Here is a 26,854-nt window from a genome sequence, read left to right on the forward strand (position 1 = left end):
AGGTATCAGATCTGGCATATGTTGCCAGTTGACTGTTTGTTACAAAAGCCTGCCTTATTCACAAAATTTTCTGTCTAGACTACACTTTTATTTCTTCTAACTACACGTTTCAGCAGTCTGCAATCATCAGATATGAGCCTCATTGCAAGTTTTCTACCTCTGCAGCCATGACTGTCCAATTATGTCAAAGGATTCATTTACACATTGTAAAAAGCATCCTCAACATACAAGGGGCGTTTAATAAGCAATGCAACACATGTTTTTCTGAAAGGAGGTTGGTTTCATTCAGGATTCATATACACCCCATTATTCTCTGCTCTTTTGGATTCAAAACTCTATTTTTCAACATAATCTCTGTTCACTGCAACAGTCTTATGTCATCTTACGAGGAGGGCTTGTACACCTGCATGGTACTGCTCTACTGCTCAATGTCAAAGCAAACATCTGACTGCATAAATAACTTCCCCATCACCCACGTACTGCTTCCAGTGGAGTACATCCTTCATTGGGACAAAGAGATGGAAGTCGAAAGGTGTGATATCCGGGCCGTAGGGTGGATGAGCAAGAACGGTACAATGGAGTTTTGTAAGCTACTTTCAGGTGCACAGAATTGTGTCAGGCTTTACATTGTCATGGAGAAGGAGATGTTCATTTGCATTTTTGTGGTGATGCATAAGAGTGTCCACACTTTCCAACACTGCAAGAGAGACAGCTGTGTGTGGCTGGCATGCAGGAGATTGAAGAGGTTTGTGCGAACTTGTTGCTATGATGAAAGATGCCTCGCCCAATGATTCGGTATGCTTTTGTTCACTGCCAGGTCTTCATAGCCATTCTGTGATGCTCCGGTTTTCCTACAAAAGAAACTCAATGATGCCTCTCTCCTTGGGATTCACCTCCACTACAATCATTATTGAAGGTTACATGTAGCACTGCCACCTATCGGAAGTCATGAAACTATATGGCTGAAGCAGGACTGTTCCACAATGTCCCACAACAAATGCCATTTTTTTTTAACCGCAACTTGCCAAGAGAAAAAATGTGTTTAATTACTTACTGAACGTCCCTTGTAGTTGGACAGTCATTACTGCGAAGGTATCAAAAGCATGCAATGAGGCTCAGAGCTGATGATGGCAGTCTGCTGAAATGCATAATTAGAAGAAATAAAGGATGATCTAGACAGAAAATTTTGTATATAGGAGAATTATAGTTGCAGGTATCTATAAAGACTTTCTGTCTTCCATTAAAAAGCCTGTCTGATCTTCCTCAAGATGTGCTCTGGAGATTTTTCAAGGCTTGTTGACAAAATCATTTAAAATGTCATAGATATGGTGTTGAGGAGGTACAGGCTTTGGTAGCTGTTGCAGTGTATCCTTTCAACCATTTTTGTGAACTGGACATATAAAAACTTCTTTATGTTCTTTAAAAATTTTGTTGTGTTTCATATCATATTCCAGGTGGAACCACCAGCACCACCCTAATACAGGGTGATGATATACTGTTTTATTCAGTCTAGTGCAAGAATGGATCATCTGCCAAGCTTATAAATGAAAATGGGATGGTGCAGAACTTAACACACATCATCAGTGGTTAACATGGAAATGGGGATGAGATAGTGGTGGTAAATAAAGACAAAGAAAAGATGAAAATGTGGCAGAAGGCATCTGCCAGCAGGCAGATCATGAAATGTAATACTTAACCCATGGTGATGTCAAGGATGCAGGTACAACTACAGGTGCATTATGATCAGTGGAGAATTTCAAATAGCTAGAATATTGGTTTGGGGCACACACACACACACACACACACACACACACACACGCTAACACTGAACAGATTCAGCAATGTGTCAAAAGGTACAGTACCTCTCAGAGAACTACATAAGGCCGGTATTACACTATCAAATTTCTTTGTCCAATATCTTTGTCAAAGATATTTGATAGTGTAATAGGGACTTTGTCAAATGTCGTCCAATATTTGATCAAATCTAGGGCCTCGCTGTATATTTGATCAAAGAAACCGCTTGTCTTCTGTTCACTGCAATGTGACATGTTACCACATGGAGCGCTAGCATCGCTGCAGCGTTCTGTCGTCTGTAGTGTTTTTATAAACATTGCCGGTAAATACAATTGGTGTGTGCCGACAACTACAAAATTAATAGAGATGTCTGAAGCTGATGAGGCGCTTTGCAACATGAGGCACCCTGAATACAAAAATAGATTAAGAAGATTGGAGACCTAACCTGACCTAACATAACCTAACATAACCCTCTCCTGTAGCAAGGAATCGGAGTGTTATAGTGAGCCTGTCTTCTGAAGATGTAGCAGTTCTTAAGTGAATATTGTGCTTTGTGGTATGAGGATACACTTCATTGAGCACATACAGAAATGTATGCTCATCCATTCTTAAGTAATTGATGTACGACTTGACGTCTTCCACTGTAAGCTTACGTAACAAGTTTTGTTGAATGCTTTTATCGTGTCATCGTAAAACCCACGGCTTCACCCAGATTAGATTAGTTTTTCGTTCCATAGATCCGTGCTGAGGAGATCCTCGTGGATGTGGAACATGTCGATTTTTTTTAAGCTGAAATAACAATACTAATAGTATGAATAAATACAATACATCATTTGTTTCTATTAAAAATTTCGCCAATGGAGTAGAAGGAGTTGGCCAGTAGTAAGTCTTTCGGGCTCCTTTTAAACTGATCTTTATTTCTAACTAAATTTTTTGTTTCCTGGCAAATTATTGAAGATGAGTGTTCCTGAGTAGTGGACCCCTTTTTGAACTAAAGTAAGTGCTTTTAAGTCCTTGTGCAGATCATTTTTGTTCCTGGTATTGTATGTATGAACTGAGTTGTTTGTTGGAAAAAGAGATATATTATTTACGACAAATTTCATTAAGAAGTAAATATACTGAGAGGCAGTAGTTAGTATAACCAGTTCTTTGAAGAGGTTTCTGCAGGAGGTCCGTGAATTTACTCCACAAATAATACGTATTACACGCTTTTGGACATTGAAAACTTTTGTTTGAATTCAAGATTTACCCCAAAATATTATCCCATATGACATTATGGAATGAAAGTATGCAAGCTTTTTCATTTTTATGTTGCCTATGTCTGCTAACACTCGAATTGCAAATACAGATTTGTTAAGGCCTTTCTGCAGTTCTGTGGTGTGCTCCTCCCAACTGAATTTATTATCAAGTTGTAATCCCAGGACTTTTAATACTGTCAACCTCGTATGTATGGTTCCATTTTTTCCCCCCACTTCTTTTCCGCATGTGCACACAATGCAATTGGAGTACGTAGAACTGCTGCGGTTAATAACAAGTTGTTGTCAGCCATCTTGAACTTTGACGAAAAATTTGATGACAGTGTAATACCCCTTGTAGCGCTACGTCAAAGATCTTTGACAAATATATTGGACGGAATATTGGATCACATCTTTGATCAAATCTTTGACAAAGAAATTTGATAGTGTAATATCGGCCTAAGCTATAAAAAAGACTAGTCAATGAAATAAATGAAGTAGATAGTGCCACGTTTTTGAGGAAACAGATAGATAACAATCTTAACTGGAACATACATGCCTTAGAATTAATCAGTCACTTTAGTTCAGCTACATTTGCAATATGAATGGTTTGTTACAGCTGATTTAAAAATATAGAAATTAGTTTATTCTGCATATTTACATCCACTAATGTGTTTTGGAATAATTTCTTCAGTGGAAACTCAATGCACAAGTATAGCAAAGGGGTTGGACAGAAATATGGAAATACCACAAGAAATGCATCCTTGAACATAAATGCAGATGCTAGCCAACCTGCAGGTTACGCTGTTGTATCTGACTACAAACGGCACCAGTACAATATCCTCAATAAGTTGCAAGTGTTAGTCATGGTCAGAACAGTGTTCTGTATATTTGTGAGAGCATTATGTTGGGGATGAGTGTCTGTGTCTCAAGAGGATGTATCGATGATTTATATCACATACAGGGAAAGCAGAAAAACATCATCCACTAAGTCACAACATAGACAAAAGTGTGTGTTGAATGACTGTGACAGGCAATCACTGGAGAGGATTTTGACAAAAAATTATGGTATGACAGATGCAAAAGTCACTGCAGAACTGAATGTTGCATTCATGAACCCTGTCAGCACCAAAACAACATGAAGGAAGCTCCAGAAGCAGGAAATTACAGCGTAAGTTGGAATTCTAAAACCACTACTCAGTGACACAAGTGCCGCACAAGGAAAGCCATAAACCTGAGCTATGGACCAATGGAAGAAAGTCATTTGGTCAGATGAGTCTTGCTTCACACTGTTTTCAACTTCTGACCAAGTTCATGTTCCAAGAGTGAAACATGACGGGGTTCGGTGATGATTTGGGCACTCATATCACAGTATTCCATGGTCTCCATTACTACTCTACAAGGTAGCATTACTGTCAAGGATTATGTGACCATTTCGGCTGATCAGGTCCATCAGTGTTGATTCCCCAATGGTGATGCTATGTTCCACTACAATAGGGAACCTGTTTACACAGCTTGCATCATCCAGGATCAGTTTTGTGTGCAGAAGGATGAATTGTCACATCTCCCCTGGACATCACAGTCACTAGATCTCAGTGCTACTGAGCCTCTTTACAGTCTACTTTGGAGAGGAGGGTACATGATCACTATCCATTTCCATCATTGTTAGCTGAAATTGCCACTATATTGCATTAAGAATGGTGTAAGAACCATACAGGATGTGTATTTATCCATTCCAAGCTGAATCGAAGCTGTTTTGAATGTTAACATATTTCCCAGACTGTACTAGGCATGTTAGCGGGTTGTATTTATCATGTTTGCATATTTTATCCACCCTCTGTATTTTAAGAATACTGAAGCACATTATGTGAATTCTATCTGGTGTTGTTCTAGAACAACCTGAGAGATCTCTTCACAAAACTTGGTATTTTTAACAACAGTTTTGCAATACTTATATATTTTAATGTGCTCTGTTGCTATAAAAAAGACAGTACAGAGCATGAGTAAATATTACGACTTAACAACAGTAAAGAATTGGAATGAGGTACAAGTGTACTCATCAACCTGCCACCAGAGCATATTCATGTTTTATGAATAGATGGTGGAGGTTGGAACTGAATTCAAGAAATATGAAGTGCAACTTCCTTTACTCCTATAAAAAGAACTACTATCACAGAAACTCTTGGAATTAATGTTTTAGGCCCTTTTATAATTAATGTTAGCACTTAAACATAATAACATTAAATAATGTTTCATTCTACTGCACTTACATAAAATGAACATCCTTGAGTTGTTTCCAAATCACAGATATCTCTCACTGTAGGATAGAAAGTGATTAATGTAATGTAACCACCATTGCCTGAACACTGTTACCTCTACAAGTGACTATGAAAAAACTGTATGTTTCTTATGCATATTAGATTAGATTATTATTGCCCTTAAAAATATAAGAGTGGCACTTCCAAATGTAGGATTAATCCTGCTCTAGCTGCACAAAAGAAATCACAAAATTTGCAAAAACCATGTTCTTGCTGCAAAATGGCCACATAACAAATTTTGCAATTTCATCAACAGTGAAAGCAACCTGTAATCTAGAAGCAATCTGAGGCGAAGAGAAAATGAACGCGACGTTGAACAACACAATTTTAGTAACACAACACATTGAAACTCCGAAGAAATCGTTTCTCACAAGCAGAAATAGATTACAACAGCTACAAAACCTAGCAGCAATAACAGTAAAATTAACAGAATTAAACGAAATGACAATTCTGCATAGAGAAAAGAAAGGGAGAAAACTTGATGTCTTGGAAGAACTTGAAATTTTCAGGCACACACCAAATAAAGATGACATGTTGAATGAACAAGTACAGTTGAAAAATAGAAATTTCTTTAATGCTTTTAAACCAGTGCTCTCAGTTTTATGATACTTATAATCCACGTTCTCTCCTCCTTTTCAGAAACATTATTACCTCTGTTAAGTTACACTCATTACCAAATGACCTCTGTACCCTAGTTATGCAAGCTTTCTTTTCAAATTTTGTCATATAATGAACTGATGTTCTTCATTACGTATGTAATTCCAGTTGTATTTAACTCTGGTTCTACCTATGCTGCGTAAAACGTAGCGGACTTTGTACTATTTTATCCCGTTTGAAGCTCATTTATAAATGTTACTCAATAATTTGTAAAATTAATTTTTGTTAAAAGCTATATTGGCTATACGTATGATTTACTTCAGAAAATGTGTAACATACAAAATTGTTTTGCTCACATTACTAGTGGCCCGCTTGTGGTGCGCCCTACATTACGTTTACTTGGCAGCGTGACTAGTTGCCACACAGTCAGTCTCCTCACACCACACCGGTGTTACTTATGTTTTAATTTTTGACCTATTGAAGAACATTATGTTTTATGTTTTAATGTATGACTTGAGCAACTCAGCTCTTAAACCACTGTACATCTTTGACAATATGTTCTTCATGTAAGTACTATTTGTTTTACACTCATTTACATTAATGTAACTTTTATTAGGTAAGATATTTAATCCAACATATTAATTTTAGGTAATTACCTTACCTTCTGATGAAGTCACCCTTAGAGGTGACGAAACCTGGTCAAGGTATATAGAAAACCTATGCAACTGGTTGGCTGACTTTTACATATTTTTCAAAAAAGTAAATTTATTATTTTTATTATTATTATTATTATTATTATTATTAGTAGTAGTAGTAGTAGTAGTAGTAGCAGTAGTAGTAGTAATAGTAGAAATTTTTATGGTGGAGGAATGTCTACACTTGGCATAAAGGGTAACATTCAGTGTAACACAAAAAAATTGATTATTTTGTTATTGTCATGTTTTTAGATGCAAAATACCTTTCTTGAAGCAAGTAGTGATGCTGCAATACACAGGTGAGGTGTGAGGAACAGTTTCAGTCTCATTACTAAAACAGCCATAACACCAAATGCTGCCAGCTGGATAAAGGTGTAAACGACATCAGCATCCAAAACACTGACCATCTCATGCCACCTTCTGTAACATTATTTTTAAGGTTTTTTCAAAACTTATACTTGTATTAATTACAGTACCAGTAAATTTACTAAATGATAATCATGATTAAGAAACACAACTACAATTAGAGATTCATCTTACTTTTTGGGTTCTGAATTAGATTTTTCATTCCACTGACTGTACCAACTCCAACATGCAGTTCCTACTGCAATAATAGCTGCAGGTAACAACAGTGTCTGGGACAGATTTTTTATAACTTCTATGGGCATAAAATCAAATTCAGCAGCACAGGTATACAACATTGTGTGAAAATCCTTGTAGGCTGTGAACTTTGCCCTGAAGATGTTAAATACATGAGCCTGAAATTGAAGTAAGTGATTTATGTTATTGTGTACAATAATCAAAAATAAATATCATATGTGTATGAAAAACATCTGTGGAATGAGATTATACAACAGATCACTGTTATAGCTACATTTTAAAACTGAAAGTGAAAAAAAAAAAAAAATCACACAACACTGACAAATTTCTACTCAAATAAGAATAATAGGGCTGAGGGTTGAAGGAACTTTGGGCACAGAGGAAAGGAGGCAGAGGATGAGGAGAGGGGCTGCCTGTGGGAGAGTACAAGGTGAGAAGGGCATAAGGGGTGAAGGGTGCTGGAGGAGAAGGGTGCAGGAGGAGGAGAGCACATGCAAGGTAGAGTGCTGGGGCAGTAGGTTTCTAGGGGTTAGGGTGTTGTGGGGGTTAGCCTGCAAGGGGGGTGGGGTAGGGGAGCAGGATGCAGAGGGGGGATTAGGGCATGTGAGATGAGGGCGTGGGGGGGGGGGGGGATGAGGGCATAAGGGCGCAGAGGAGAAGGGAGTGGGGGAGAAGGGCATGGAGGGGAGAAGAGACAGGGAAGGTGGACATAAGGGAAGATGAAGATATAAGGAAGAGGGATGTATGGTGGGAAGAACAGATGAAGGAAGGATATACGAGGAGGTGGAAGAAGAGACAGGGGGATGAAGAATTTAAGGGGGGGAAGAAGAGCCTCTGGCAGAGTTTCCTCCTTCTGTCAGAACGATGACTTATAATGATGCTGTGCTTCCTTCCCTAAATAATTGGCATTTGCCTGAAGGGTCTTATTAAGCACCAAATGCTGGAGAGCTCTCAATGACCAGCATTCTCTTCTGGCTTGTCTGGATTTTGAAGAAATATTGGCAATGGTCCAAACAGATGATATATCCTATAAGTGTCCAGATGAATTCACAGCAGTGGGCAACATGTACGCAATACTACTGCCATCTGTATATGTGCCTAGCATATCCCATGACTTTTGTCACCTCAATGTAATGCACATTTTTGTGTGATCAATGTTAGTTTATTGCATGTTGATCAACTGTGATCATCTTTTAAAGTTCAATTTGCTTTCTCTACCAGAGTATCATGTAAATGTGTGATTTTAAGTTTCCAAAGGGTATGATTTGGAACTATTCACTCGTCTGTCCTCACTCGAGTGTAACTGGCAGACAGTGGTGGATTCACATACCTCTAGGCAGAAGGCGAATGTTGGAAATGACTGCACAGCTGCCCACTTATGCCTATGCAACAGGTATGCAATATCTGTTTCACTAGAGGCCGATTACCCTGTCAAGCCCAGAAAACACAAGAAGATGAGTACATTTGCTCATATGGAGATGGAAATAACATGCAGATTGGGAAAGAAGGCCAGTGTGCATACAGTATGCTTGTCAAGACATGGAGGAGGTTCTGTTGGCATGTATTGAATACATCCAGCTGCAAATTGCTGTTCATCTCAGCATGAATGACTCTTGTACACGGGTTTCGAGGCAATTCTTTCTTCATTAGATAGCTGGCTGAATTGGCCAAGACAGGCCCACACATGAGGTGGAAGCAAAGTCTTCTATTTACAGCACTGTACCCAGTGTCAATTATGGTTCTCTGGTTTGAAGCTAATTAGTAAGTCTTAACCAGAGGCTCAGATAATTCTTATTCAATCTTTGATGTGAATTTTTCAACCTCTGCTATTGAGTGGAGAAATTTAGGGCCCACCTCAATAGGTCAGGTATATACTACAAAAAGGAAGTGGCTATGTGGCCACCAGGATGTGTGTGGCATGCATGTGCAGCATTCATGATAAGGTTCTAGAATCTTTACTAAAGGTAATAATGCCCACTCTGAAACTGAAAGTGAATATCAGTGAAATCTTAAATACATATTACATATTGTACAGACAGGCTGCATGCCAACAGTTGTGGTATATCGACTGCCATAAGAACTCGATAATATCTAGTGAGGTCATTACAGAATGCTAATGTGAAATAATCTGGGTGAGGATAGGCAATAAAGGCTGATCAAACATGGTAATCTTATGCATTTAAAGACAATATTGGCAGAGTACTTCAGAGAAAACTTAGGGAATACCTCCAGTATGTTTTCCATTATAATATTGCAACAGGGGGAGACTTGGTTTTCCAATTATAGAAATACCCAACATGGTTCAAGAGCAGTGTTTGGAAGTTACTACAAAAGCAAAGAGAGCTGCATACTATTTTGTCAAATACTGACATTTTTATAAAATCGTGGCTGAGTATTCACAATGTAAAGCACACCTTAAATTGCGGCCAGTTCCTGCTGCACTACAGATTTATGCTAAGTCGAAGTGTAGTTGGCAAATAACAGCTGAAAAAATGTACACTGTACATCTGTTCAATAATTTCAGGAATGCCAAAATGACAGATATTGAGATAAGTGATTGTGGAAAAGAAAATCAACTAAAATTGCTAACTAATGGAGAGAATTTGGATTGGATACAATACCTGTTAGATTCCACAGAGATTATGTGAAAGAACATGGTCTTCCCTTCTAGTAGTTGTCTATTATAAATCACTGGAGTGCAAATGTTACCGAGCAATTGGGGAAAAAGTGGTGGTCAACCACATTTTCAAGAAGCTTCATTGGACAGACACAGGTAAAAGTAGGATTACATTGCTGACATCAATCAGTTGTAGAATTATGGAACATATTCTATAGTCACAAATTATGATTTTTTTGGGACTCTCCACTACAAAAACCAATATGGATTCCATAAACTGACATCATGCGAAATTCAGCTCACTCTGTTTATCTGTGAAACCCAGAGCACCACAGACAAATGCACTCAGGTTGATGCAGAGTCAATTGACTTCTGGAAGAAATTATATATAGTTTTTCATTGTCACATTGTAAGTAAAATACAAGCTAAGTATCATACCAGATTTGTAACACGATTCAGAACTTCCTGGCACATAGAATACGACATATCAAATCGACAGATATCAGGAGTTACGAGGGAGTGTTATAAAGCCACTACCGTTTACAATATGTACAAATAACTCAACTTTTCCCTTGGTTTTGCCTGCATATGTGTTCGACACATATACTGAACACACCCTATCCTCCTCCTCTCCTATTCCACCTCATTCTCCTGCCTCTACCCGTCTAACTCCCCTTCCCCATTCTTTATGTCTCTGAATATTCTCCTCCACCTCTCTTTGTCTATTTCCTCCACTCCCTTTCTCTGACCACATCTTCCTGCTCCCTCCCTCTTTCCTTCTCTGACTCCCCCTCTTCCTTTCCCACCCACCCACTACTCCTCTACACCTTCCAGATGCCTCATGCATCTCCCCCAATTCCCTCCGCTCTGTCCATTTTCTCCTCTCCCTTGTTTTGTCAATCCCCTTCTGTATACATCTCAACCCGTCCCCTCCTATGCTCATCAGCATATGTACCCTTTGCAATACAGTTTAATAAAGTAGGCCGATACTACTCCCACAAAACACCTGTAACACAGGGCAGGCTACACATCAGTGGCTTTAACATCATTTATTTGCCCCAGATGTAGGCCGCCACGCAAAAAAGGTTGATGAATCAGCCCAATACTACTCCAACACAACACGCCTGTAATTCAGGGCAGCCTACATGTTGGGGCCTGGAGAGCCATTTCTTGTCCCCGTTGTCCTGCAAAGCAGGTTGATTTGGCAGGCCGATACCGTTCCCACACAACATTTCTATCATGCAGGGCAGGCTATTCACCAGAAGCTGGAAAAAAAAACACATTTTTGCCTGTATCTCCACTCCTATTGGAGCTAGGCGCTTATAAACCCCACTGTTCTGATACTTGTGAGGTCTGCTGTTCCTGTACGATATTTGACATTGTTGTTGTCTGTAGGATGATTGAAACAACAGAAGACAGTAGCAAAATAGAAGAACATCTATGGAAGGTCAATGATTGGTGCTAGGACTGACATTTGAGCCTGAACGTAAATAAATGTCCCATATTGGGCATAAACAGGCAAAGAGATCCAGTACAGTTTAATTACGCTATTGGTGATAAATCATTAGAAACCCTAACTTGCGTAAAATGCCTGGGAGTAACCAAACAGACTGACCTAAAGTGGAACAATCGCTTATTATCAATTGTACGAAGAGCAGACGCCCGACTGAAATTCACTGTAAAAATATTCGCGAATTAAATTCGTCCATGAAAGAAGTATCTTTCACAACACTTGTAAAATTGATTCTTGAGCACTACTCTCCAGTCTGGGACCCTTACCAGGTGGGAGTAATAGAATAAGTAACGCAAATCCAATGAAGAGTTGAACGTTTCCTCACAGGATTATTTAGTAAGTGTGAAAGTGTTACAGAGACGTTCAACAAACTCCAGTAGCAGGTGCTAAAATACAGGCATTGTGCATCACAGAGAAGGTTATTGTTGAAATTCTGTGAGCATATGTTCCAATAACAGTTGAGTAACATCTTACTTCCTCACACGTCCATCTCACAAAATGAACACAATTTCTAAATCAGATAAATTAAAGTGCATATCGAGCTTCATCAACAGCCTTTCTTCCCACAGACCATTTGCAAATGGAAACGGGGAGGACGAAATTATAGTGATACCAGAAACACTGTCTGCCACAGACCATAGGGTGCCTTGTTAAGTTATTATCATGATGTTCTCCAAACCCAACAAGCCTCCATCTGATGCCTCTTCCTATTGTCCTATCTGTCTCACATAGGTGTTCAGCAAGCTCTTGGAATCCATTCTTTCCCGGCGCATCCATCACCACCTCCGCCAAAACCACCTCCTCCCCAACACCCCCAACACCCATTGTGGCTTTCGACCTTCCTTCTCTGCCACCGACCAACTCCTCCGCCTCACTCATCTCCTCTCCCTCCAGCTCAACTCCCGTCGCTCCCCCATTTTTGTCTCCCTCGACCTCGAAAAGGCCTAAGACCATGTCTGGCATCCTGGTCTCCTGTTTAAACTCCAAACCTACGCCCTTCCTGTCAACTACATCCGTTTGATGGCCTCCTTCCTCTCCCACCGCCCCTCCTATGTTACCATCCATAATGCCAATTCCCATACCTTCTACCCTTCTGCAGGTGTGCCCCAGGGCCCTGTCCTCTCCCCTACCTCCTGTACACGGCAGATATGCCCCAACCCCCCCTCCAGTACACCTCTTCCAATATGCCGATGACACCGCATTCCTTGCCCTTGCTCCTACCCTCCAACAGTCCCAACTCCTTCTCCAGAATCACCTTGACCTTTTTGCTGCCTGGTGTAACCAGTGGCTCCTGAAACTCAATCCTTCAAAGACCCAGGCAATCATTGTAGGTTGTACCACTCGCTCCTTCTGGCTCCTGGATTTCTCCCTTACCACCTGCGCCCGTCCTGTCCGCCTCACCCCCACCCTCACCTACCTTGGCCTCACCATTGACCGTCACCTCACCTGGATCCCTCTGGATCTCCGCTCCATCCAATCCAAAGCCCACAACTGCCTCCTCAAACTCCTCTCTGGCCGGACATGGGGGTTGCACACCTCTACCATCCTCCACAACTACAAATCCTTAATCCGTCCCATCATCTGTTATGCCAGTCCTGCCTGGATATCTGCCCCCCCCCCCTCAAATTCTATAAGTCCCTCCAGATCCTTGAGCGTCATGCACTCCGCCTCGCCTTCCGTATACGCCTCCCGTCCCCCACGTGGATCCTCTATGACCTCATTCCTTTCCTCCATCTGCTCCTGTTCCTCGAACATATCCGCATACTCTACACCTCCCGCCGCCTTGATTCCCCTCAGTCCCTGGTTGCTCCTCTCCTCTCCCGTCCCCTGCCACGCCTTCACTGTTGTGTCCCCCCCTACCCCCCATCTCGACACCCTTCATCTCCTTTCCCAAGGTGGTTCCATCAACTCCCCCTCCCAGATGATGCCCTCTCTCCCTCCATCTCTCCCTCCAATCAACTCTGATCCCCACCCCCCCTTTCCTTTCCTCTGTCCTTTCCCTGGGCTCCCTCTTCCCCCCCCTTCCATCCCGTTTTCTCACCCACCAAACCTCTCCCTACCTCCCTTCTCCCCCCCCTTTTGTCCTTTTGTATTCCCCTCCTCTATCTTCCCCACTCCCTGTCGCGTCTGCCCAGCAACCCCCACCCCTCTTATGGGTCCTCATCCTCCATCGGCTACTTTCCCGCCTCCCCCCCCTTCGCTTTTCCTCTCCTTCCCCCCTTTTTTATTTTCCCTTCATCTGTCCAGTTTCCCCTCACCTGTTCTCGGCTGTCGTATGTCACATTTGCCAACTTTTTAGTGCAGTGTTCCAGTGACTGTTCAGTGTTGTTCGTCTTTCTCGTGTTGCAAACAGAAACCAAGCTGTCGCTAGGTGTGAATTTTATGTCTTTTACAAACAGAAACCAGACTGTCGCCGTGTTTTTTTAATTGTCTGTCTATTGTTTTACCTGTCTGCTTCGTATGTATTTTATTAGCATCATCCCTCTGTTCTTTGTTTTAAGTTCCACGATTTTTTTCGCCATGTTACTCTTTAAGTCTCCGATTTTATCGCCTCGTCGTGCAGCCGCGCGTGCAGCAGCATCGAAGATCACACAGAGAGCATGCCTCGCTATAGGAGGAGATTTAGGCGTTCGCGCCTTCCTGTTTATAAAGCAATAGATGATATTGAAATTACTACTACGTCAGGTCTTGGAGGTCAAGTGATCCTTCAGGGCTCGTCTACGTTTTGTGGAGGTGTTTTGAACTTTACTGTTACCAAAAGTACAGCACCACAGCATGGTAATGGCTGGATAACTGTTGCTATTGTACGGTACGATGGTAGTACCATTAAAGGTGTTTCTGGATTGGAGGCTTTCAATAACAGAGATGTTATTGCTTTCGCACATTTCAAGTTTGTGAGGGTTTTAATAGGGACATTGGAACTTCATATTTTACTAGTAACATGGCTTTTGTTTTGAGGACTCGGAATCATCGCAAAATAAATGAACAAGAGGGTGTTTGTCTTTGGGTCAAAGGATCCGGAACTTGTTATGAAATAAAAGTTGTTGGTGATATTGTTTATTATTATAAACATTAAATAAAGTGTGTGTCCTAGAACCTTTTTCCATCAAAAAAAAAGAAAGAAAAAAAAGAAACTACACATAGATCTCGCCAAAAGCCGAGAAGCGATTCTTCTTGGTGTTGTAGCACTCAGGGGCACTGTGGGATGCGGCGTGCCAAATTGACGCGTGCAGCATGTACAGGCAACGGGCGGGCCAAACCCCGGCCTGTCACACGGCGTTGCTCGGTCCTGGTCGAAAGTAACGCACAACGCCACGACGCTTCATTAAGCCTTGCGATGCGCCATTTTTCGGCCGCTAAAACTATCTTGAGTTCGGCGGAATCGCACTGTCAGCGCTGTTTAACTTTCCCAATTTGTTCACGGTGTGAAGGACGTTTACAAATCCTGTGGCTGTTCGCACGAAAACAGGCAGCTAACGAGCGATCTTCGCAATCCTTTAAAACGTAGGAATGACAGAAGAAAGGGATGAGAAGTCTCAGTTCACATAAGTGATAGATACTACATATTCGCTATGAAACAAGATTACAATATCATGGAGAAAGAATTTAGAGATTTAGTTGACAATGAAAGAGCAAAATGTTACAACGACTGGCAGATGGGATTCATTGTTCTGTATATCAAAAATCACTAGTGCCACGTTTGCCGGCCTGTAGCACGGAAGAAATTGGTCGTGCAGATGGATAACGAAGTCGCACGCATTATTCCATTGTCAGATGCAACAGTTTTCAGTGGAACAGAACGAAGGGTATGGATACCTTATACATTACTACAAAGCATGTTGGATAAGTCAGGGGGCATACCTGGAACGGTTTTTAGATTTAAAACTGACTATTGACTAATATATTAAGGTCAAAGGAGAGCAAGAACGAAAATTAGAACATCCACAATGGAGTGTACTCGCATTTTAAGCGGACTTGACTGCACACTGCCCACGGCAAGGTAACTTCTTTCTGATTTCAAAAAAAAAAATCGCATTGTGGAAGGGACGCACTCTGACAAAAGACAGTCCAGTTCCATAAGCTCACTGGCGTTAAAGAAAACGCGGCGTTTGAAGAATTCATTGTGACCTTGAAAGAATTACAAGGATAGTTTTACAAAGATTTTGAACACAGTGTCAATCTCACATCTGTTTCCGAGCTGTTTTTGAGACAGTTCGCCGTTTCAGTTGAAAGTGCCACCGTACATGTGCAGATGTAACTGACTGACCTGCAAGGCAATTCCAGTTTTAACGACACTTCTTTTTACGTTCAAACGTCTACATTGCTTTCCTCATGTAGAGTTTCCAAGTCTCCATAATGAGGTTGTAAAAGTGCTACAATATTTCGAACGACATATTTGCGTGAAATACTTTTATTTTCAATTATGAAACTAAAGAAGTCACGATTACGTGGCAACTTGAGTGAAAAACTGTGTGAAATTGTCTGTGTCTGTCCGTATGACGACAGTTTGTACCAGATAAAAAGTACATTATGTCTTCAGTGTGATAAAAATAATTAACTAATACTAAAAATTTGTTTTGTTTGTGAACCTATGTTGTCGCAAGATATAAAACCAAATAGTATGCAGTGCAACTGTATTCCATGTAAATACGGCGCGTTCGCAATTTTCCCCTCTTCCTCATCCTCGCGCTCAGTCTGGCTTGGCGTTGGGGAAATACGAAGCAAGACCGAGCGCCTTGGCACTCGATCCCGGGCGTAGCCCGCGAGCCGAAATCTTGGGCGTCCCTGTGGTAAATGTTTCACAAAAATTTAACTTTAATTGTGGTATGGCCTGGGTGACACACTCCCCTCCCCCAATTTTCTTGCTAACTGCTCACTGCTGCTCGTACTCCCACACAGTGGCGTGACATCACATGCTTTGAATAACCGAGTGAAATTGCCTGTTGTTGGTTGCTCTCGTCCATTGTTGCCAATATCCCATAGTGGAAGAACAGTACACATCATCTTCAGCACGGGGATACAGCTATCGTTAAATTTCCTACTGTAATTGCTGGGGTGTTGAACAATCTCTATTGTCTCTCTGTATAGCCTTTCATGGTATCCGCTTGTGGCTACCAGTGCTTGAGTCCTATCAAAATGAATATGGTGGATTCCTGTCTACAAAACATGTTCCACGCCAACGGCCTCGCCGTAGTGGTAACACCGGTTCCCGTCAGATCACCGAAGTTAAGCGCTTTCGGGCTGGATGGGTGACCATCGGATCTGCCGAGCGCAATTGGCAAGCGGGGTACACTCAGCCCTTGTGAGGCAAACTGAGGAGCTACTTGATTGATAAGTAGCGTCTCCGGTATCGTAAACTGACACATGGTCGGGAGAGCGGTGTGCTGACCACATGTCCCTCCATATCTGCATCCAGTGACGCCTGTGGGCTGAAGATGGCACGCCGCCCGGTTGGTATCGTTGGGCCTTCCAAGGCACTGTTTGGACAGAGTTAGTTAGTTAAAAACATGTTCCATGACAGCTGATCTCTCAATCTCTCCCTTTCTAAAATCGCCCTCGTGCTCTTCTAGTCGTCATCTGACTGTTCTTTTTGTAGTATCCACATACCCTTTCCCACAACTACATGGAAACCTATACATTTCTGCTTTTTCCAGCGGTTTGTGAGTATCCTTGGCCAATTTTAGGTGATTCTGTATCTTCCAGGTGGGTTTCTAGAGTATCGCAATGTTCCATTTTGTTAAGATTTTTCGTACGTGGTCAGTAATATCCTTAACGAAGGGCCAAGGATGCTCACAAACTGCTGGTAAAAGCAGGAATTTATAGGATTCCATGCAGCTGTGGGGAGGTGTACACGGGTACTACAAAAAGAACGATCAAAAATCGAATAGATGAGCACAGGGACAACTGCAGAAGGGGAGAAACTGACAGATAAGCTGTTGTGGAACATGCTGTGCAGGGGGCAGAAGACCACCACATTCATTTTGATAGGAGACAAATACAGGCAGCCACAAGACGCTACAATGAAAGGCTACACACAGAAGTCATAGAGATTGTTAAACACCCCAGAAATTTCAATAGGAAGGACGATGACTTGAAATTGAATGACATTTGGATCCTGGTGCTAAAAGTGCGTACTAGTTTTCCACCAAGGGGTGATAACAACAGTTGACAACGGCAACCGACAGTGGTCAATTTTGCTCGAGTATTGAAAGCATGTTACGCCGTGCCACTGCAAGGGTGCACATGGAGACAAAATTTTGCAGCAGCCAGTAGCGAGTCAGGGTATCAATCAGACACTCAAAGAAACTGTGATCCCCCTTGGAAATGTCCTCCACAGATGGGAACAAAACATTGGCTTGATAACGGTATAGTAGCCCAGAACATTTTATGAACTGTGCTGCTACATTGTTACTATTATGGATAGAGAGTTACAGTTCAGTCAAAATGTCTGTCTTCTGTGATTTTTGACACCATTTCACTGTAGTACTGAAAAAGACTTATTTACAAACTTTACTAGTTCTTTTGTTTTTCCCTGTATCCTTTTTTCTACAATATTAGGCCACTTTTCTTGTCTTTTGAGCATTAAGTGTTATCATTTGATGACTCTTTTGTGACAAGCCAAGACAGGTGAGATGGTGTGGAGAAGTACTGGAAAGTGGAGAGTATAGGGAAAAGGAGATGGAATGGCAAGGTAATGGAGAGGAGAAGGGAAGTGGAGAGGGGCAGGGAAGTGGAGAGGAGAGGGCAGTGTGAGACAAGCTAGGTAGTTGTTGATAACAATATGGGCAAACCAAAGTAGACCATATAGCATCCACAGTTCTTTCTTCACTCTTTACTTAGATCCCATATGGACAGCTAAAATATTTAATTAACAGTAGACAACTGTAGCACAAAATTAAACTAAACTCTGGCTGAAGAGGCCATGAAGGCCAAACGGTACAGACCGGCCGCCGTGTCATCCTCACCCAACAGGCATCACTGCATGTGGATATGTAATTAAGACTAAAACTGATGCAAATAATAACAAATCCCCTTAACTGAAGGTACTACGTTTCTCTATCCAGCAAATAATCTGCAAAACAAATATATATATATATATATATATATATATATATATATATATATATATATATATATATATATATATAACATTGTATGGAGCTAATTGTAAAACAAATAAGGGTATTCTATAAAGCTCATGCAACATGGATCTCATTAATGTTCCCTACGGCACAAGAATATCCTCAAAAAACTCCAAACAATTACCAGTAAAACCAGTTCTCGAATACGATGGAATGCATAATACACAAAATTGCATGCTTTTATCATCTAATTTTCTTTGCTGGTGTAACTGAAACATTTATAAGAGGGTCGTCCACAAAGTACGTTCCGTTTCTATTTCCATCCGCGGCATCGCTACGATCGCAGTTCCGAGCATGCGCGGCAGTTACTCTGACTCAACGAGAAGAGATGTACGCCATTTTCAGGTCGCTGCTGCTGACATGTGCTTTTTTTAGTGCTTCTTTATAATGTCAGCCGTAATTGAAAATTCCGCCGCGTGTTGAATCAGATCTGTGATTCGTTTTCTAAATGCAAAGAAAGTTAAACCAAAGGAATTTCATCCGCAAATCTGCAAGGTTTACAGGCAAAATGCTACGAGTGATTCAATAGTTAGAAGATGGGTCAGACTGTTCAATGAAGGACGTGATCAAGTGCACGATGAAGAACGAAGTGGACGCCCGTCTGTGGTTACGGATGAACTGGTTCACACAAGTGAAGATAAGATTAAGCACAACCGTAAGTTTACACTTAGTGCCCTTACTTTGGAAGTTCCGCAAATATCGCGATCACTAATTCATGAAAATGTTACTAAAAACTGAAATCTCGAAAACTTTGCTCACGTTGGGTACCCAAAATTCTTACTGAACAACACAAAAAACAACGGACGAGCAGTGCACTTCAGTTTTTCACACACTACAATGAAGAAGGCGATGGTTTTCTTTCTCGGATAGTAACGGGGGATGAAACTTGGGTATCGTACGACACCCCTGAAACAAAACGGCAATCAATGGAATGGAGGCACACTTCATCCCCAACGAAGGTTAAGCCCAAGCAAATCTTGACACCTCGTAAAGTCATGTGCACCGTTTTTTTGGGACATAAAAGGCATTTTGCTGATTGATTTCTTTCCACAAGGCCAAACAATCAATTTACATGGTTACTGCGAGACCATTAAGAAATTGCGCCGCGTAATACAGAACAAACGCCGAGGATTACTGTCAAAAGGTGTTGTTTTTTTCCACGATAATGCCCGACCTCACACTGCAAATGTGACCAAACTCTTACGGGAATTTTATTGGGACGCGTTTGATCATCCTCCGTACAACCCGGACCTCGCTCCTAGCGACTTTCATCTCTTCTTACATCTAAACTCTGTCCTTTGTGGTCAACACTTGAACGATGATGACGAACTGAAAGAACATGTTACCACATGACTGAATACACAGTCGGCAACCTTCTATGGAGAAGGCATACAAAAACTTGTGCCATGCTATGACAAGTGCCTACAAAATTTCAGAAGGTATGTAGAAAAGTAGTTTAACAGTTGTAGATTTTTGTACAATAAATATTTTTTCTGTATCTGTACACGTTCGTTTTATATAACCAAATGGAACTTACTTTGTGGACATAGCTCGTATATGAGGTTATTGAACTTTGTAAATAAAAATAAGCTATTATTGACTGAACAAAACAGTTTCAACGACAACAGATAAACTGAAACACCTGTTTCTCACTTCCTGAAGCAAGCCTTCAGTGCCATAGATCTTAGTAGGTTAAGCTGTGAGCTGTTTCTAGATGGAACTAATTCTTATGAGGTAATAAACTGTGTTCCTTTCCTTACGAAATTAAACCATTATGATTTTCATGGAAATGCCTGCAACTGATTTCTGGAAAGCAAGAAGTTATGTCATAAAAACAGAATAGTTTCTCTTCATACAGGAAACTCAGCTGTGGAATACCACCAAGTCTCTGGATTGGGCTTTTTTGTTTTTATTAACGATTTTCTACAGTATTTGTCAGTATCAGAGGCTGATACCAGCCAAGGACAAAGTCAAAGTATTTCACAGTGAAAATAAATAATAATGGCAAGAAAACCAGCTGAAAGATGGTTTAGTTAAAACAGTAGGAAATAATTATTTGTGTTGTACCACTACAAGTCACTTCATATTTATGTATTACACTATAATTTGAGATAATTACTTCAAAATGGCTCTGAGCACTATGGAACTTAACATCTGTGGTCATCAGTCCTAATTACTTCAAAGCAGTTGTGATATCTACAGGGTGTAAGGCGCCAAAATTATACAGATGGCACATCTCGCAATGCTTGACAAACAAGTGAAGTAACATGTTTGCGTATTTCCTATGGTTGTCCCAGAAAAAAAACAGTTCGTCTCAGGATAATGGTTTTGGAAAAGTAGATACTTAGCTGTGCACGTACGTAAGCAATCGGTTCCTGTTATTGCCCGCTGCGCGTATTGACATCGCTAGCGTAAATCGTAAACACATAGGCAACTGCGGCCTGAGTGGCTGCGTCATTGTAATACACCGAGCGACGACAGTAGGCGAGTAACCTGTGCAGATGTTATTGCAACTCTGTTAACTGTTAGGATGGAAAGGAGATTTACTATAGCTGAACTACGCGATATGCGCTTAATTTATAGCGAGGAAAAAGGTGTTGCGAGGGCAGCTGTACGAATTTATCGAGAACGCTTCCCACAACGACGACTTCCTGCACGAAAGACAATTGCTGCTGTGCACCAAAGGTTTGTGTCATTGTAATTCTGTACTTGTATGCGATTATTATGCATTTACATCTTAATAAAGCACAGTAGTTATCTGCACCTTTGTAAATTTTCGTCCGTATGCGAAACGTATCTTCTGTTCTGATATGCTTTCCGTTTTTGTTACATCATTACAAAATACAACTGACAAGTACGTATTTAATTTCCTTAGATTGAGAGATACTGGCTCTTTACTGTCCCGCGCAGAAGGCAGAGGCCCACAACGCGCCGATCGTACATTGGAAGCTGAGGAAATAATTCTGGACCGCATCCAGGAGGATCCTTCTCGGAGTACTAGAAGCATCGCCCGCCACGTGGGTATATCGCACACTGTCCGTTCATCGCACTGTGCAAGAGGTCGTCTGCGGCCTTACCACTTTTAACGCGTACAAGCATTGGAAGAACAAGATTTCCCTCCACGACGTGAATTCTCAGAGTGGTTTTTGTTACACAGTACGCAGCATGATTTTGTCAACAAAATCCTCGTCACAGATGACGCGTGTTTCACTCGCGACGGAATAACTAATTTCCATAACATGCACACATGGTGTGTAGACAATCCTCGCCATGTAGTGGCAACACATTTTCAGTGACGATTTTCCGTAAATGTGTGGGCGGGTATGCTCGATAATTACATTATTGGGCCCTATGTTTTACCTGCACGTTTGACTGGTAACTATTACCGAACGTTCCTAGAGGAAACATTGTTACCAACGTTGTTAGAAGACATTCCGTTAGGCATACGTCATAACATGTGGTTCCTCCACGATGGTGCTCCACCCTACATTGGTCACAGAGTACGCAGATTTTTGGATAGTCGATGTCCAGGACGATGGATCGGTCGTTCGGGTCCACGTCGATGGCCAGCATGCAGCCCTGATTTAAATCCACTGGATTTTTATTTTTGGGGCCATATAAAGGAACTTGTTTATGCTGAGCCAATAAATAATGTGGACGAATTGACGCAGAAGATTTTAGATGCTGTCAATACCATAAAGGACAATGTGCATGTGTGTGAACGAGTGCGACGAAACTGGGTTCGCCGTAATGAAGCATGTGTAGAAGTGAATGGTGGTCATTTCGAACATTTATTGTAGTATTGGTGTAAGAGGAAACGAAGTAATGGGTTTTCTTTTCGTTTCGATGTTGTTGTTCAGAAGGGAAATAATGTGAATTTAGTATTCGCTATGGCATTGCCGTAAAAAAGTGAAACAGTTGATTGTAATTAATGCACAACTATCTAATTGGTGATTGATTGAATCTGTACTAATGGAAATACATTGTGTTTGATATTAGCTTGTCATTACTAGTACGACCTTCGTTATCGACTTGTTGCGAAACAGACTGGTTGTATTCAATTCACGTAAAGCGAATTACACATTTTTGACAACCCAAAAACCGTTTACATTCCTTTTTTCGGTACCACCTGATTATAACACCACGTCGTTGTACACGTCTAATGATTTCAATCCTCTGGCCGCCCCGTCATTATAGGCAATAAGCTCGGTACGCCGTGTACTGTCGGTTGACTACGTAAACAGAAATGCGTATACTATCTATCCTACGAACATTAGGTTTTAATAATACAAAAATAAAGTACATGATACAAGAAAATGTCATTAGACTCTTTTGTCAACCGCACCGAGATGTACTATCTGTATAATTTTGGCGCCTTATACCGTTTCCACCCTGTATATTGAGCCAATCTTCTCTTCATTAGCAAACACTGTGACTACGCTTGAGGCGTTGCTACCTTTGTGAATCACTACGAGGTGATGATACACGAAGCCTGCGGCATGGACCAGGAGGCGAGTTTGCAGGGTGAGTGAGTTGGCGAGTGCCTTGTGGATGAGCGACTAAAGCTACTCTGGGTAGTGAGCACTTATTGACTACGTTAGAGGCAAGAGCTAGTGTGAGGCTCTGCGACTTGGTTCTGTTTAATGGACTGTCAGTTACCATGTGTGGTCGACGATGCATCTTGCAAAGATATAGCCGTGACAGCTGTAGTGTTTGTTGGCAAATACAGCCCAGTCATACTGATGTTATTTGTATGGCCGATTGGTGCAACTGACGGAGCTGACAGGCCCTTCATTGACTAGCTGCCTGTGGTGGATGCTTCTGATACATGGATGATGGAGTTTAATGCCGAAAATTGATCAAAACTTCGATGCATGAAATGGTGATTTGGTATCCACTTGTAAAGAGATTGAAATTGCATATGAACCAGTGCCTCACTAGTTCGAATGAAACTGTGGTAGATAACTGTCATTTTTAGATTTCCTAGATTTCGAGGACTGGAGGCATCTACTTGTTTAGTAAACTTGTCTATAGGTTAATCTGCTCCTTCAGTGCAATATTTTAGGTTGTTCATGTGTTGGCTCACATCCTTAGTTGATGACAACTTATTCGGTAACTGTGCCTTTAGAGTGATTAAAGCTAAATAGCTTTGATTGGCTTCCATTCAGAGTTTTGGGTAAGCCAAGGATGAGAGTTACATTTTTAATATATATATTGTGTAACTCTAGTCCTTTCCGATTTATGTGAAAGAACATTCCTTATAATTTTTTCTGGTTAAACATTTTTAAATGTTCTTAAAGATTAGGTGCTTCTAGCCACTGTGAGATTTATATGATATTGTTGGTCATTTTTAAGTTCAATTAAGTTTTTTTTAATTGTGGCAATATTCACAGAGCAATTTACTTCCTTAAAATTTTGCTAGTTAAACATTTGAAATTCCTATAGCAGATGGGGCTCTTCTAGCCATTGAGTGCCCCATACTCAGCAGTCGTCCATCATCACTGTGGAAGACACGAGCCATGCCTGGGCATGGGCGTCCATCATCAATCATCAGAGTCATTCTCTGATGATGAGTCATTATTAAATTAATAATTGAAGTACTGAACCATAGCAACACTCGCCGAGCAAGTCTGTTCTTACTAACTGTTATCTCCTTTTAATACTGAAGTGCGACTGATGGCTTTTTTTGTTAGCACCATATGTGTAATTATTTTAAAATGTGTGTCTTAGATTTTCACTGAGGCTTGTTTGTCAATGTTTTTGCGAAGGCAGCTGACAGGAAGACTGTAAGGCACCATTCAGTTGTGAAGGCCACACCATCCTCTATACTAACTACACCAGTGTAATATGAATTTGTTCTTAATAGTGTAATCCAGCATCTGCTGTACATTGTACCTATTTTTGGATTATTGCAATTATTGTTTAAATAAATATGTGTTATTTCTTGTATTGCCTCTCGATTTGTGTCCACGATCCTTCCTATGTTTGAACTAAGTGTAGGTAGCTCATATACTTGGCCACTATGCTCACGATTAATAATCTGAAATGTACAACTGTAAATGAGAAGATAACAGCTTAAGAAACATTCCAATCAAATACAATAACTTTGTAATTGACAGACTGCAGAGATGGAGAAGGGAGGGAGGGGCAGGGTTGTTAGCATGCAACCAATCCTGCTTGACTGACTAGGCACTGCATGTACCTATAAAACAGGAAAAACACAAAGCATGAGACACTCAAGAATGAACAACCACTTGGCTCTCCGAAATTGAGAATATGTTGTTATTGTAGGGCCTGGCTGGCTGAAAGGGGGGGGGGGGGCTGAGTGGTGGGCCGGTGGGGCTAGGGACAGACAAGTAGTTGAAAAGACACTTTATTGCTTTTAATTATAACTTTTCTCCATAATCAATGAGATGGATGGTAGTTGCACTGGTGCCCAGCAATGCTGACGTCAGACCTGGGAAGCAAGCCGGCAGCCTGTCAGTAAGCCAAAGCTCGGACATCAACAGTGCACTCCTTCTTCTTGTTGCATTGACCCTCTGATGATGAACACCCATGCTCAGGGACAGCTCGTGTCTTCCACAGTGATGAGGGAAGACTGCTGTGCACAGGGAATGACGCGCTGCTTCCTGGCAGGAGTCTGGCAGTGGCTGGCATAGAAGGTACGTCTGCTGTGCTATTGTGCCAAGCCCCCAAGGTGGGCTTAGTGCAAGAGGTTGCTGCCCCATCCCCATCTCAAACCCACTAATGCAGCTAGAGGCTTTCAGGTGTATTGTCGTCTCGCGTAGCCCTGGCATCGTGGTAGTACTGCTGGGCACCAAATGCCTCTGCCTCAAAATTCACAGCAATTTATACTACTCTGGGGTGCATCTGTTGCACTGTTGCCTGGCTCCCACTCACATAGCTCATAAAAAAGTACTTGCCCTAGTGTGGTGACACAGTCCTGCCCACTCTGGCCATTACCACTGTGTGGTGCAGGTTTTGCAGAGCAAAGCTAGCCCATCTTGCAATCATTTCACTTCTTACATAGTTGGCTTTGCCCCCTTCACAGGAAAGAGCCAGCCCCTCGGGTGCTGCTCAGAACTGGCTCCCCATCGTGAACTACTACCACCATCAAATTACAAAACAAGTTACACGCTCCCAAGATTATACTATGCTATCAATCTTAAATACTATAAATTTCTTACACTACATTAAATTTCTTGGTTGCTACCTTGTAATTCCTTTAGCACATTCATTCCTTTCTGTATCTGTGTCCGCTACACATTCTCATTACTGTCTCTTTTACAAAAAATATTCTCCATCTCATGTACAGGGGATCCAGTCGACTGGGACCTGGATTACCCGTGGATCTGGTTGCTGGTCAGGTCTCTATCTCAAGTAAATAAAAGCTATGCAAAACAAAATCATAGTCACTATGGTGCTAGGAACTGCAACACTCAAGGCCACTGTCACCCATTGTCTACTGTCCTGGTAGTGTTCAATGTGCTGTATTAGTTACTATGCAGTGATCCATCCCACCTGTGTGGCTGTCATCTGATTCAGAGAATGAACTAGACTTGGTTCCCAGGTATCATTTAGGAAGGTAACGTTGTGTTTAGGAAACATCTCCGAGGGTTTGTCCAGAAAAATACAGCTGCCGTTGTGTCACTTCAAGTGAGTAACTCTTGTCATTGTAGCTGGTAAATGAAACATTGGTCAAGTCATATTGCAGATGGTTCAACAACCCACTGCCTCTTAGCTCCATGCGTCTCACTCCCATGAGCTTCCCTTGTTTGTAACAACTCTCCATTACTATTACATTGTCGTACGCCAGTATACCCATGTAGACCTGCTTGCTGATAGTATTGCTTCAATTTCGTCACCTACTTTTCACATGGCTGACCCTTTGCCTTGCCCTGAATAATTGTGTGGCACATGCGTTTCCTCACATTTGGATCTCGCGAACGGGTGACTACCCTGCTTTGACATTACTGTAAATCTTCTTCTGTCATTACTGCATGTCGGTTCCAGTCTTTGATATTAATAACACACCACTCTTTTTTATCTGCACAAACGTCCCCACTGTTTCTAACCTTACTGGATAGTTGTGCTCTGTGTAACATCTCAACAATACATGTTTGTCCGGGACTTTCATTGACACATAAAACTGTGTACTATGTTTTCTCACCTGCACAGTTGCTCCAAGATAGGAGAAAAGTATGTTTTGACTATTGCGCTCCGCTATTAATTGTAGTTCCGGTGGTAGCTCTTTCCGCACCTTTCTCAATCCCTTCAGACATTGTTCAGGTGACAACAGGAATGGACTCAATTGCCCAAGCATTGCCTGATGAACGGCTTCCT

The 26,854-nt window shown here is 41.4% G+C and overlaps 1 protein-coding gene across 1 annotated transcript in view; it reads right to left on the reverse strand.

Annotated features, from left to right (window-relative positions):
* LOC126248623 (probable C-mannosyltransferase DPY19L1) overlaps window positions 1-26,854 on the reverse strand; it is a 224,541-nt gene that overhangs the window by 30,780 nt on the left and 166,907 nt on the right. Inside the window, exons 9-10 of the mRNA XM_049949793.1 lie at window positions 7,180-7,397; window positions 6,903-7,059 (exon numbers count right to left, since the gene is read on the reverse strand). Of these exons, the coding sequence (XP_049805750.1) occupies window positions 6,903-7,059; window positions 7,180-7,397 (375 nt within the window). The remainder of the gene's footprint in view (window positions 1-6,902; window positions 7,060-7,179; window positions 7,398-26,854) is intronic.

This window comes from Schistocerca nitens, chromosome 3 (genome assembly GCF_023898315.1).
Source record: "Schistocerca nitens isolate TAMUIC-IGC-003100 chromosome 3, iqSchNite1.1, whole genome shotgun sequence".
NCBI classification, from domain to species: Eukaryota; Metazoa; Arthropoda; class Insecta; order Orthoptera; family Acrididae; genus Schistocerca; species Schistocerca nitens.